This window comes from Cygnus olor, chromosome 16 (assembly GCF_009769625.2).
Source record: "Cygnus olor isolate bCygOlo1 chromosome 16, bCygOlo1.pri.v2, whole genome shotgun sequence".
Taxonomy (NCBI): domain Eukaryota; kingdom Metazoa; phylum Chordata; class Aves; order Anseriformes; family Anatidae; genus Cygnus; species Cygnus olor.
The window spans coordinates 12,316,101-12,329,216 of record NC_049184.1 but is presented as its reverse complement, the minus strand read 5'-3'; the positions used below and the strand labels follow the sequence as shown (position 1 = coordinate 12,329,216).

General features: G+C 42.1%; 1 protein-coding gene across 6 annotated transcripts in view; it reads right to left on the bottom strand.

The window, feature by feature from the left end:
• The window catches only part of CDH4 (cadherin 4), a 657,011-nt gene that overhangs the window by 95,753 nt on the left and 548,142 nt on the right, over positions 1–13,116 (bottom strand). For all 6 annotated transcript variants that reach the window (XM_040575638.1, XM_040575636.1, XM_040575637.1 and 3 more), the window contains one exon: positions 1,338–1,493. In XM_040575638.1, coding sequence (XP_040431572.1) covers positions 1,338–1,493 — 156 coding nt within the window. The remainder of the gene's footprint in view (positions 1–1,337; positions 1,494–13,116) is intronic.

Genomic DNA, 13,116 nt, shown 5'->3' with positions numbered 1-13,116 from the left:
GCCGAAACAATATCAACAATGATAAGATGACACACGGAGTATCTCAAATATTTCTTTTTCATAACAATCTCTCTTCATATTTTCACAGGCACAAAAAACCAAAATAATTGTTCTTGTTCACAGAGGATAAAATAATTTTCCTTCAGATTCTCTTTTACCCAGGGGAAATCTCTTTTTCCACCCAACTAAAGAGGTAATCTATTTTCTTTATCCTTCCACCCCAGTCCAGAAGCTGTGTCAACATGGTTAACTGGATACCTGATAAAGCTGACAGAATGTGCATCTCCGACAGAGCAGTTAGGAATATGGTGTCACTGGAAATGACCCGTACCGTTCCACTGACATTACAGCATCCCTGGGAACGGCTGTTACGATGCCAATAGATGTGGCTAATGCTGATACAAAGCAATCCATGAAACAACCTTTCACAACCACTCTGGGAAACAACCAAGGCGTAGAAGCAGGAAGTGCTTGAAATTTTGTGGGGCTATCATGCAAGGTGCAACACTGCTTTCAAAGCAATTTGTGAGACTGGATTCGCTGTGCAATTATGCCATGCAATATATGGCTTATGATTTATATCAAAACATAATGACCAATTGCACTCTAAGTATTCTGCAGGTAGTGCATTTTATCAACTAGGGTAGTGTAAGGCAGCACTTTTGAGTGTAATTAATCTTAATTAATTCCCTCATATTCAATATTAGCCTATCTGCATATTTAAAAACCTATCTGACACACCCCCATCATACTTCCTGAACATCTCCTAGTGATTTAAAATGAAAAATGGCTATGCCAATTATTGCATGTTTAACTGCAGTAATGATTCCTAAATTGGTAGTTTCCCAAGACACGCTAATGTAGCGGTTGGTTTCTCATGGTTTTGGGGGGTTCGCTCCACAGACAAATTTGCAGGGATTTAATAAGCAGCATGAAGTTGCACCACTTTATACAAATGACTGTAACCTTATTTCAGAAAAGGAGATTGGTTTAATGCTGCTTTGCATTGATGCGGCTGATAAAGCAAGGGCAGGTTATGCTGAAGGGAAGCAGAAACAAAGCTAACATCTCCACACACATACACAATTGCTCCAGCACAGATGGCACTGAGACTTGTGGTGTTAGTTAACCTTGTGCACCTCTGCAATCAGCTCCTCAGGGCTTTGCTAATGCAGAGAGCCAGTCCAAACTGGTAACTGGGCTCTGCTTTTGCATGCAGATCCCAATATTCTCAAAGCTACGTGTTCCTAAACAAGATGAGACTCCCTGAACCCAGCAATTCTGTGAATCTAGGTAAAACCCAAGATGCATTTTTTCTCTTGGCATCTCGTGCTTACGTGGTAGGAAGCTCTTTCTTCTCTGTCCATCGGGCGAGTCACATACATCCTGCCAGACACAGGGTCAATGCTGAAGACTTCCATCGGCGGCTGGTCGGCTCCCACTCCAGTGATGCTGTACCTGATATGGATCTCTTTGTCCTTATCGGAACGAATCTAGATGAAACAACAAAGACAGCAATCAATAAGTTTTGGACAAAAGCCATATGGATGTTTAAACAACTTTAAAGATCTGAGCCTGAAAGCTGCATAAATGTAATACTGCTGTCAATTTTGACAAGGGAGCTGCACGCCGAAGGTTTGGAAAAAAGCCAGTAGAAGTGTATTCCACATATTTTCAGTTATTTTTCTGCTCTTTTATTCATGATGATTCTCTAGGAATCATTGAAATTCTGACTTTTTGCCTTAGATGTAGAAGAATCTATATGCACAAAAAATGCCATTTACTTGTCATTGAAACCATAAGCTCCTGAAAGTGTCCAAATTGTTCAGCTATACCTGGCGTCTCATAGCCATTAATCACTTCCCAAAATGCTCTCTGCTGTCTCCCCCATCACATTCTTGTTCCCTGTAACCGTGCACACAACCACTCCCATGACATTTGGAGAGCAGAGCTGCTCACTCCTGCTTTGTCCAGCCCTGCTGGCTTGATGAGGCTAGGATGGGAATGCCGGGTGGGACGTTACCATTTCATTTGACTATTTGTTGAGGAAAAATGCATTTGGCACATTGCTTTTGAAACTCCTTCCCTCCCATGCCTTGAGAAACACGACAAATCAAATACAGCTTGATGAATTACAGGAACCTTGGATTCAGAGACAAGAAAATAAAAAAGGGAGGTTAATATGTTGTCCTAGCAACCCTGACTATCTCTTTAAAACCAAATTTAATTTTCTGATCAAATGCTGAAAGAAGTTCTTGCAACACCATGAATATTCCTGAAACAAAGTGCAAGGTACAAATAAATTACCACCCCCCCCACCACCACAAACTGTCTTGGCAGCATAAAAGTGGTGTATTTTTTTCCCTAACAGGTCTATGAATACAACAAAGTTGTGGGCGGATAATAGAAATCTTGTAGCTGAGGGCACGTTAGCATCTCTGCTCTGGCAGCTGCTGGATGGGCTCAGCAGGTTGCAGGAGGCCCCCACGCCCCTGAAAGCAGCCCCAATCTGGGGAGCAAAGGTGTTTTCCCCGGGAGCAAAGGGTTGGGACGGGGCCGTGGGCTGCTCTTGCACTCCTCCCACACACGACTTATTGTTATTTCCTCCTCTCCCGACACAGGAGGCTGGCAAGATGCTGAACGCGTCGGTGCAGAATCACACCAGATTCCCCAACAAGCATCTCCAAGAATCTCCTCTGATGCTTTTGTCCAGATCATTACCAAGCTTGTACGCTGGTTTCTTTGCACTGCCTCCACTGAGCAGCCTGCTCCTGTTAACAGCTAATAATGTCAGTTATTGCTAGGCACCGCCAGGATTGATCCGTGCTGCACCCACACTGCTGGAGCTGAAGGTCAGGGAATACAGACAGTTTCATCTGTCTTTTCTCTACAGGATTCACTGCTTGTTTAGGCTGTTAGTACCAAGAAAAACTGGACGTGAACTTAAAAGAGATACTGGGGACACTGGGAATGTGCGCTTATGTCGCACACAAGCTTATACGGGTTTTTGTGTGTCTGATGGGTATTTGTAATACGGACCCAAGTAGACAGGCAAGAATCCAATTTTCATTAGCAAATCCGTGGGTGAAAAAGAGTATATTAAAATTAAGCTTTGCTTGCACAACTGTGGTATTAATGATGGCAACTGGCTCCTCAGTTCAATAACTGCAGTCTATAGTCCCCATTTTTAGAAAGTCAGCTTTCACCCTGTCAGGTAGGCAGGGCTGAAAATTGAATTTATGTGAATGTCTGTGCAAATGAATAGCTCAAGTCAGGAGTTCAAGCTCTAACCCACTATGTATGTGTTTGCAGCTAGGCTCAAGGTAAGAGAAAATGTAGAAAGCGCCATCCATGCTCCAGCTTTGAGCCCGTGTGGGGTTCCCATATTAGAAATTAAGAGAAAAGAACAGAAAAGGGTAACTCGGGACACATAGTTGTGTGCATGTCTCCATCAATGCACCTGCATCAAGGTATCTGCATGTTTCCTGACCTGTCCAAGGTATCTGCACATTCCTCCTGAAGCCAGGATGGTCTCCCCAGGTCTAGCCTCCACCCCCAACTCCAACCCCAACCTGGCTCAACTACAGCTACAACTCGAGCACAAGCACTGAACAGCAAACCAGCCTCCCTCCCAGAACTAAACTGGAAGTAATTTTAACCTGAATCATGGAAGGGGAGAGTCTGTTAGTTCTTCATGGACATTTTTATGCTCTATTTCCTGTTGCATATAGTACCCAGATCCCATTGTGATAGAAGCATTAGAAATGCATAGAGAGAGACAGAAACATGGAAAAGGAGGCTAGATTTAAATATTCAGTGCTAAAGGCACTATATTTTATTTTCAGGAAAGAGAGATAAACAGAAGCTCTCTAAGAAAGCTATGTACAGTTTAATAAAGTGCATGCTATAGGATGTCCTTGCAGCACTTTATTAGCATTAATAGGGTTTAAGCTGTCTGTATGTAAATCATTGCAGATCTAGAAGATGAAATATATCACAAGACCCACACAACTTACCCAATTACGCTAAGAAAAATACATGAGATGATTATACTGCACTGAGCAAAACAAAGATAGGTAAATATGTTGCAAACATTCAGCAATGACTCATTATTTGTTGTTAACTGCCAACGTACTACAACGGTTTGCTTGTTACCTGTGCTTAATTCCATCGCCATTAAGAACACAAGGATGTGAAGTGCTCAGAGAAAACACATGAGTAGCATTTGTCACAGGAAGTTGCAAAGACCATTGACAATGAAGCATAGTACGTATTACTACCAGGGAGATATTCATCGCACAAAGGCACATGCTTTTTATATTGGAACATGTTATTTTAGTGCTTTTAATGAGATTTTTAAAAAAGATTTTTTTTATAGCAGTCCTGTAACATTTTGACCAAAAGTTTCATTTGCATAATTCCCAGGGTGCAATTTAGTAAATCTTGTTGAGAAGTTAAGAACATTATCTGAATACAATGTAAGGTTTACTTCTTTTGTTGAAACCATTACTGGAGCAGTTTACCATAATAATAATAATAAATCTCTATTCCCAAGAAACTCACTAGAACAGGAGAAAAAATTACTGGTTGGGGAGAATTTACTAGCTCAGGAGAGAGTTTCTTCTTCATTCATTTATGCCTGGGAAGTGAGAAGATGGCAACATATCCATATTATAATATTCTGACTGGAGAACATACAGATGAATTTTATTCATTTACCTTTCATGTTATAATGCAGTCAATAGCTATGCGGGTTTCTGGGTTATAAAGCAGAAGGCAAAAGGATAGTTTTCCTTAGCTGTATTTATACATTTTTCACTCAGAGAACCCTTAGAGCTTCGAGCTTCTCCAGTGCCAGGCACGGTACAACCCTGTGTCTAATGCCGCGAGCCGGGGCAATGCCTCATGAATGTCATAAGAGAACTTTGCTTGTAAAGCAGCTTTTACTCTCAAAAAGACCTCTCTGGGATGAAGCTCAGATTAGATTGCTATACTGGTGAGGAAAAACACCCCAGAGAGAAGGCAATTTAGGGTGGAAGATGCAATCCTCCATCCTACTGTATCTCATGAACGCAGGTGAAATTTTCCATGCGAGCATCCTGGGAAGCAGAGTACCCTTCTGTGCTGGTAGATACACACAGACCACTGGTACCCTGCAGCCTCACAGCTGGAGGGTGAAGTAGGGGCCTGGCCTCCAAGAATTGATGCCCCAGCCAAAACAGAGCCCAAACGTGGCAGCCAAAGTTTGCAAGTAAGAATGCCGAGAGCCTGACTCAGCTCTCGTTTCTACAGAGTGATCCCAGAAACAGGAGAAATCAGAGTGATTTCACAGATGGGTATTTTCCACTGCAGGTTCTGATATAATAACTAACGTGTGTGAAAATGAGCATTGCAGATCTTGAGATAAGACAGAGCTAAGCCCTTCAGTGCTGCCTTGCTGCTTTGTAGCAATGTCACATTTAGATGGGCTTGAAAAGCAGCCAGCTTGTGACACAGGATTGCATCCCACTTTTACAGATAAAATCTTAGGGTTCGTACATCTCTGCCAGAGTTTAACGTGGAGCTAAACTGTTCTCACAAGTTTTACTGGCAAGCAGAATTTCCACTGATGAGCTTCTCTGAGGCACCAGATTTTATCCCTCCATTTTGCTCCTGCTGATCCGTATCCGTTTTGTACTCTTAGCACCACCATCCCTTGCTGCTGTGCCCTGAATTCACAAATCCTCTCATCTCGGCAGCTGACAAGAAGAACCACAGGGAACGTGGACCACTGAAAGTTGCGTGGTCAGCACACTGGAGAACTCCAGCGAGTCCATAAATTACATAGGTTTTGGAGCATGACATTGCCACAAAAAAGTGGCTCAGCAGAGGTTGTTTAGAGAGTAGTAAGGGAAATGCCTGGAAAGCTAGGAAAGGGGGGATGTAGGGAAAGGCTGTACAAAGGAGGGCAACTGAGCCTACAGAGAGAAGATGGGGGCTGTACCAACAGCATTCCTGTACGTAGCAAACTATATTTAGAGGACAGGAATAATCTCGTGTTTATTCCTCTCTTCCGGATATCCAGAGTTTTTCTACAGTTTTCAAACCACTATACTGATAGTGGGTTGGGGCCCTATTTAAGTAACACAGCAAAAGGAAGAGCATGCGTGCAATTGCAATGAAAAGGATCACGTATTTTATCCTTGTGAATGTGCAAAACAACCTTAGTTTAATTTATTTTTTCACACCCTCTTCTCAAATGAAAGGGAGCTGGCAACAAGCAAACCAGCCTGTTTCTTATATGGTCTCCATACCTTCAAATACGCAACTGTCTTGGAGTTTTAGGACCTATGAGTTAATGGGGTAGTGTGTGATCATGTGGATTAGTACAATGAAATCTGATGTTGGCATTTTTATTGCAATGTAGCAAGAATCAAGCTGCGATCTAGATACACTGCTAAATCTGAGGATATATCACCTAATCATTTCCATGTAAGAGCAGGGACCTAGGACATTGGTGGTGGTTTCTCTTGTTCTCAGTTTGTGGGAATTAATGCTTGGTCTTCTGAATATTTATTAATCAAACAGTCAAGCTCTGCACAGAATTACCTTGGTGACTTGCAATGCCTTCTGGTATATACAGGAATTTAGATGACACGATGTATTAACTATGTCCCTTTTTAAATCACAAGCGGGTTTCACTGAGCTGTACACGGTCTGGGTTCTGCCTGTCACTCTGTGATGGCAATATGTAAACTGCTGGGAATGCATCGAGAGAAAGCAAAGCAGGCAATTTATACTCTGTTGCATTTTCTGTTCACAGAGCAAGCTAAAAAAATAAATTTCCTTTAAAATACTTCAACTTGCTCTATAAGGATATGGTGTTAAGAATACCCTTCAAAAAGACTTAATTTCCCAAATCTCCCAGAGAATACTATGCAACAATTGCACTAACATGACCTGTGGAGACTAGGACCTGATTTTTTTGTTTTATAAAACCCATTATAATTATTAATGACCACATAAAATAATGTAAATGATAAGCAATAAGTGTCTTCTATTATTAAGCTGTTAGCTATTTTGCCCATTAAGAAAACCAAATTAAAATAATTGAAAACTATAATCTGTCATGCATTCAAAATGCTCCATAGAAATTCAGACAGGCAAACATATTCAAAGTCTTTAAATGAGCACACTTAAGAGTCAGTCTAAGCATTCCAGGATTGGCTCATTAATTTTAGTGGAAATATTTTAATTCAGCTACTCTTACTGCTTATTGAAATCCCTGCTAAGGACTGACTTATTTATTTTTAACCGAATCTGCAATATGTTTAAGAGTCATTTGTATAGAAGTTCTTAACTCTTATTTCACAGTTGTTTCAGAAGCCAGTAAATAGACACATCTCTAGCTCTGTTTTTCCAAACAAATTACTGCGTATTGCTTACTGAGTCACATATGGTTTCAATAAATATCTGCAGAAGTCAAATGGACAGGGAAAAATTAAGACAGATTAAGAGACCCAACCAGGTTAAAGTAATGTTTATGAACTTCTGTTCCCTTTTATCAGACCTGCCAATGATCATCCCAAGCTACTTTCCAGAAAGAAAAAAAAAAAAAGGAAAACAAAAGATCCTCTGAAATACGTCAGCTGTCTTCAGAGAAAACAGAATCTATTCGGCACCTTGCAAAGAGGCTGCTTTGAGATGGCAAGAGCAGCTATCAAGTTTGACTAAAAGGAAAGCTTCCATTAACTACAGCACTGGGCTTAGCAGCAGCCTGCAAGTCCGTATCCACTGCTGGACAAAACTCCTGTCAATTGAGCTAAATTCCCCCTGCTGGCACTATTTGCAAACAAGGTTAAGTAGGAAGACAACTCTATTGGCAAAGAAAGACAGGATGGAAATGCCACACATATTTATAATTGTGGGTTTCTTCCTTCCCCCAGCTGGGACTGGTTTCATCTCATATGTAACTTTCTAAAAACTTTGTGTCTGATCTAACATAGACAAATAAACATGTCAGAAAAACACTTCCAGAAGAAAATCCATCCTCTTGCCTTAAACACTTCAGTATCCGTGAAATTTCCTGGAAGAAGTGATTTTCTGTTTCCACATATTATAGAGGGAAAACCCAGGACTACACTTAGACTCGATGCCTAATTTTTCCATGGTTGAAATGCACTGTGATGAATGCTGCTCTTCATGCACTTACAATCAGCATTTAGCTACTGTCATTATTACTATGCAAGAGCTTAAGTTTCTTCCTCTTCTTTTATAGAATGCGAATCCAAAGCCAAACTGTACAAATGCTTGCTTTGTCCTAATGGCTGGATGTCTTTCATGTCAGGTTGTATTTTCCTCTGCTCCTATTGAAATTTTTGTAAAATGACAATGTATCTATTTTGATGATAAAACAGGGTAAAGCTAATATGTCAGAGAGATTAAAGCTTGCATTTAAGTTACTGATGTAACTGATGATGTAGCCTGCGCTAGGGAAAGAAATGAAGCTACCAAGTGTTCAAACCCTAAAGAGAAACCATCTCTCACTCCCTGGCTCCCTGCTTGGCCGGGTTCCGTCCCTGCAGTCCGCAGGGGAACCCAATTCCCTTCCAGCTCATCTGCTTCTTACCACGAGGAGTTTGCTCCCACTGCACTGACCCCGCAAGTGCTTAGCTAAAGCAATTCACCAAATGTTCAGCTGCGGAAAGCTTCCAGCCTTTCACAGGTCCTTTGGCTCTCGGGCGGCTGCCTCTGTCCAAGGGCTGTTGGCCAAATCAGCAGCTCCCTTCAGGCCAATTACATCCATGTGGATCCGTTTCTCCGGAGCTTTCCCTATGCCCATCGGTAGCTTTGATAGTCTTTGCTCCCTCTCTCCCTTCCAGGCTTTTTGAATTGTTTATCAGTGTTTTTCTCCTGTACCTGGAGGAAGATGTAACATCGAGCAGATGGAGAACAGGAGAATATAAATCAGGCTCAATAAGGAGACTGTGATGCAGCAGGAAAGGAGACTTTCTGCCTGTGGTCCTGGCCAATAACCATGTGTGACCCCAAGCGCCAGTACAGGATGAAAATGAACCTGTCAGACTCACAGCCCAATTTAAAACCACCATTATTCTTCTTGGGATAAAAGTGAAATAATGATCCTCTTGCCTAGGAAGCCTAATTTCTCATGTGATCAGATGAGCCACGACAAGCTAAGAACACCTGGTACGCAGCTCTGCAACTAGGCTCAGGATCTGCTGCATTTAAATTTTGATTCCATCCATGCTGCAAATGCAAAGAATTTGTTTTAGCGTGAATCCTCTGGATGCAATGAGACTGAGGTCTGCAGGATTTACATAACACTCCAGCTGGGCCAAAGCTTCCAAGTGGTGACTTGGGACTGAGAGCAGCTAAGACAATGCCAGCGCTGCCAGGTCTCTGTCTTTACCAGCAAAAACTCAGTAAATTGCAATTTGTTGCATGGTCTTCATGATTAAATAATTAAGCAATTTTCATTACTCGCTATTATGAAGGTCAAGAAGCTAATGTGTCTGTATCAGGGACTGGCCAATGCTAATGGATCTTCCACATCTAATGATAACTGATACGGTAGAGTAATTTCTAAAGCAACATGTGCTTCTCTTCAGGCCCTTTGCAGCAAGCTTGGGTTTAAAGCACTCCGCTGTGGAAATGCTTCAGACTGCAGCAAGGTGAGCGAGAGGGAGGAGAGTGGTGGTGATGGGAAGAGATGATTACAGATCAGCAGAATACCGCCACGTGACCAATGTCTTATCACTGCCAGAATGGTGATAGCAGAAGCAACAAAACTCGTTTTTACTAGGCTTTCTCTTATCTCTCTTACAAGAGAGCAGATTCTTCAGTGTTGTGACTGAAGGCATCCCAGTGGAGCTGCACACGAGTCTATCTGGCGAATTTTGGCCCTGAAGAACTGAGGCTGGTTCATACTGTGCTAGATGTGAGTGGCTGATATTAAATAACTGGGATTTGAACCAGATGTACAAGCCCTTCTCTGCTGTCAAGGATGCTCCATGACAAAAGGTCAAAGAAAATACCTCTGAGAGTTCAAAACACTGCCTATTCCTCCAATAAAGGAGTCACGTCAGACAATAGATCATCCCACGTAATCTATTTATGAAGGGCTACACGCTGTTATCCTAACGTAGGACATCCTGCAGTGTCTTCTTGCAACTGACCCCGCTACTGCCTGCCACAGCTATGCCTAAATGAAGACTAAGCCAGGAAAAATAAATCACAGGAGTTTGACTTCATCCTGATTTCTTTTTGAAGTATGTCTGCCCCTAAACCTTGTGCAGCATCTGCCGCAAAGTCAGCCTGGCAAAGAGAACCCAGCGCCCTTCCGTGTAAAACTGAGCAGGACACAGAAGTGCTCAGTGCCGAAGGTAAACGAGGGTAGCAAACAGTGACCTTCCCAGGAGTAACCTGAGCACTGCAACTAATGGTCGAAGCCTTCAGCTAGTATAAATCAGTGTAGACTCACTGGCTTCAAACAGAAGCATGTTAATTTGTTTCAGCTGCAAATCTGGTCCATGGCATTCAAAAATTAAGCTGCACAAGAGAAGAGCAAGGGAAGAATGGTCTTTGCACAATCTCATGCAGCAATTTAAAACAAGCAGCATTCCTCTTGATAGAATAGTGAGCTCGGGCACAGGAAAAAAACACTGGGGAACAAACACACTCGTGTCCTCATGAAAAGAGTTTTTCCCAGACTCAAGGGATATAATTGGTCTTAGTATGACCTTTGCTTCTATAATGAGTGCTGGCTTTTCCCCACTGATTAGTTTTTCTGACCTTATATTGCCAAGCACTGAATTTACATTCTGCACAACACCTACAGATATTACTGATCATGGAGAAGTGGTGCTGTGGCATGATTGCGAGTGCTATTCTCAGCATAAAATTAAGCTTTTAGACCTGTCTGCAAATAGGTAACAATAGGAAACAGCAATAAAATCCTTTAGTGTGTATGTTTTGGAGAAAAATATATGCTGAGGCTCATGTTTGAGACACTACTTTGGGACACTTGCAGAGCACGATTTAAAGCTCTGCAGTTTTCAAAGTCTCGCTAATAAGTTTAATTATAGGAACAACAAACCCATTCATTTGTTCTGTAGGGCAGATTACCCCGCACAGTGTATATAGAAGATATTTCAATGGTCAATAAATGGAACCATCAAAGCCGAGAAGGCTGAAAATGAATTTCTTCCTATGCGCTACAGGAGCAATGCTAACGGGCATCATTGCAGATTTAGTCTATTATTTATTCTCCACTGAATGAAGCCAGTGTGAGATGATGTTGGTTTTAGGATTCTTATTCTCGTGTGTTATGCAACTCTCAGATGAAATACTGGATCTCCTTGTTTGCCAAATTCTGTCCATGGATGGATATATATACGCTTCCTTCTGCAACGGATAGCAGCAGCTAAGAGGGGAATGAGAGCAGCATTTTCCTTTCTGCTGAGCAAGACACCGTGAGAACTCTGTGGTCAGGAAAATCCCGCACAGTCACAACAAACAAGCAGAAGCCAGACCTGTGTCTGCATGTGCAACCCAGCCTGCAATGCACGGCCCAGCACAGGGCCCACACGCACACTTTGGGTTTGCACGTCTACCTCCATACAGACCACGCACCAACAACCAGTGTAAAAATGCTAAAGGCCACACACACAGACCACATGTAGGGCAGCTGCATTCCCCATCACTACATCACGTCTGCTTCAGAACTGCTCAGATCCACCGCAAAATAATTTGCTAAGACTTGCTCCACCCTTTCGGAGCAGTCCTAAGATCTGCCCAGCACCCCGTCTCCCCTTCCCGTAGCTCAGCTGGGGCTGTGCCTCCCTCCCTGCGGCTGCAGTTCCCATGCTCCTGCCCCAGTTTCAAAGATATCTTTCCCTCCGGCATGGGTTATGCTGGAACACCCATCATTTCTGCAAATCTGCTTTGTTCATTAGGGAAGGGAGATTGCCTTCTAGGAAATTTCAGACCTAGCTGAACTGTGCTTATTTGGAACATTTTCACAGCGCTGAATTTTTGGCAAATATTTCTTTTTCATTAACTGTACTTCTGTGAGGGTTAGAGCTGAGACCCCTGCTTACTTTGACTTGAATTCACATTAGACTTATTCATATAATTTATTGATGTGCTCCTTGTCCACATGCTTTTAACACAAGGGGCAGACAGACCTGCTCAAGGACACGGCGCCATATAGAGCTTTTACTGAAAAAAAAAAAAAGAAAAAAAAGAAAAAAATGCCGTCAGTTCTGACATGGTTTGGAACCTTTTCCTGTCTCACTTCCTTTTACGGCGCATTCGAAGTTTTTGAATTTAACCCCCTAAGCAAGGAACAGTCCTCAAAAGTCACAGGCACAGAGGCAGCCTCAAATTAATACTCCAAAGAGCAGCCTCAAGAATCTCTACAATCAGTAGTGTTCCCCTTACCCATAATTTACAGGGGGTACACATTAATTTCCTGATGCCATTTGCCTTTCCAAGCACTTCCACAAATAAAAGGAAGGTGCAAACCCGTGGCTCTGATTTTTCTGTGCAGATCTGCAGCTTAGTGGACCTGGCAAATTAGGACCGTGGAGCCCAGACTGATTTGGGATTCCGGTGCTTGGCTGTCTTTTTAATTGCAGACACTCTGACAGACATACTGAATTTCTTGTTTAATTTTTTGCAGTATTATTAATTGATAATTTAATTTCCGATCTGGTGAATTACATGCAATTCCTTCACCATCAGTTAAATGACAAGTTTAGAGCAGAATAGTTTAGGTAAGCAGATTGTCAGTGCTTATGGCTGTAAGACATAATTATGTACAGCCAACTGTGTAACGCGCTTGAAAAAATTACAAGCCTAGGCACAGAAATTAAAATTATTTCAAGATGAAGTTGTACAAATACAGCTGCAAAAAGCTGAAAAATCCTATTAATGAATTCCAACTGTAGTGGGTAGTGCAGCAGGGTTCCAACCCCCACCGTCCTGCCAAAGAAAGTTTAAGTATAACACACAACGAATCAAAGGACGGATGCTTACATCTAAACATGGCTCCAGAAAGCTATTTCAGCTATTATTTATGTACTCAGAAACTTCTGGGCATCAGCTGGTAACTTG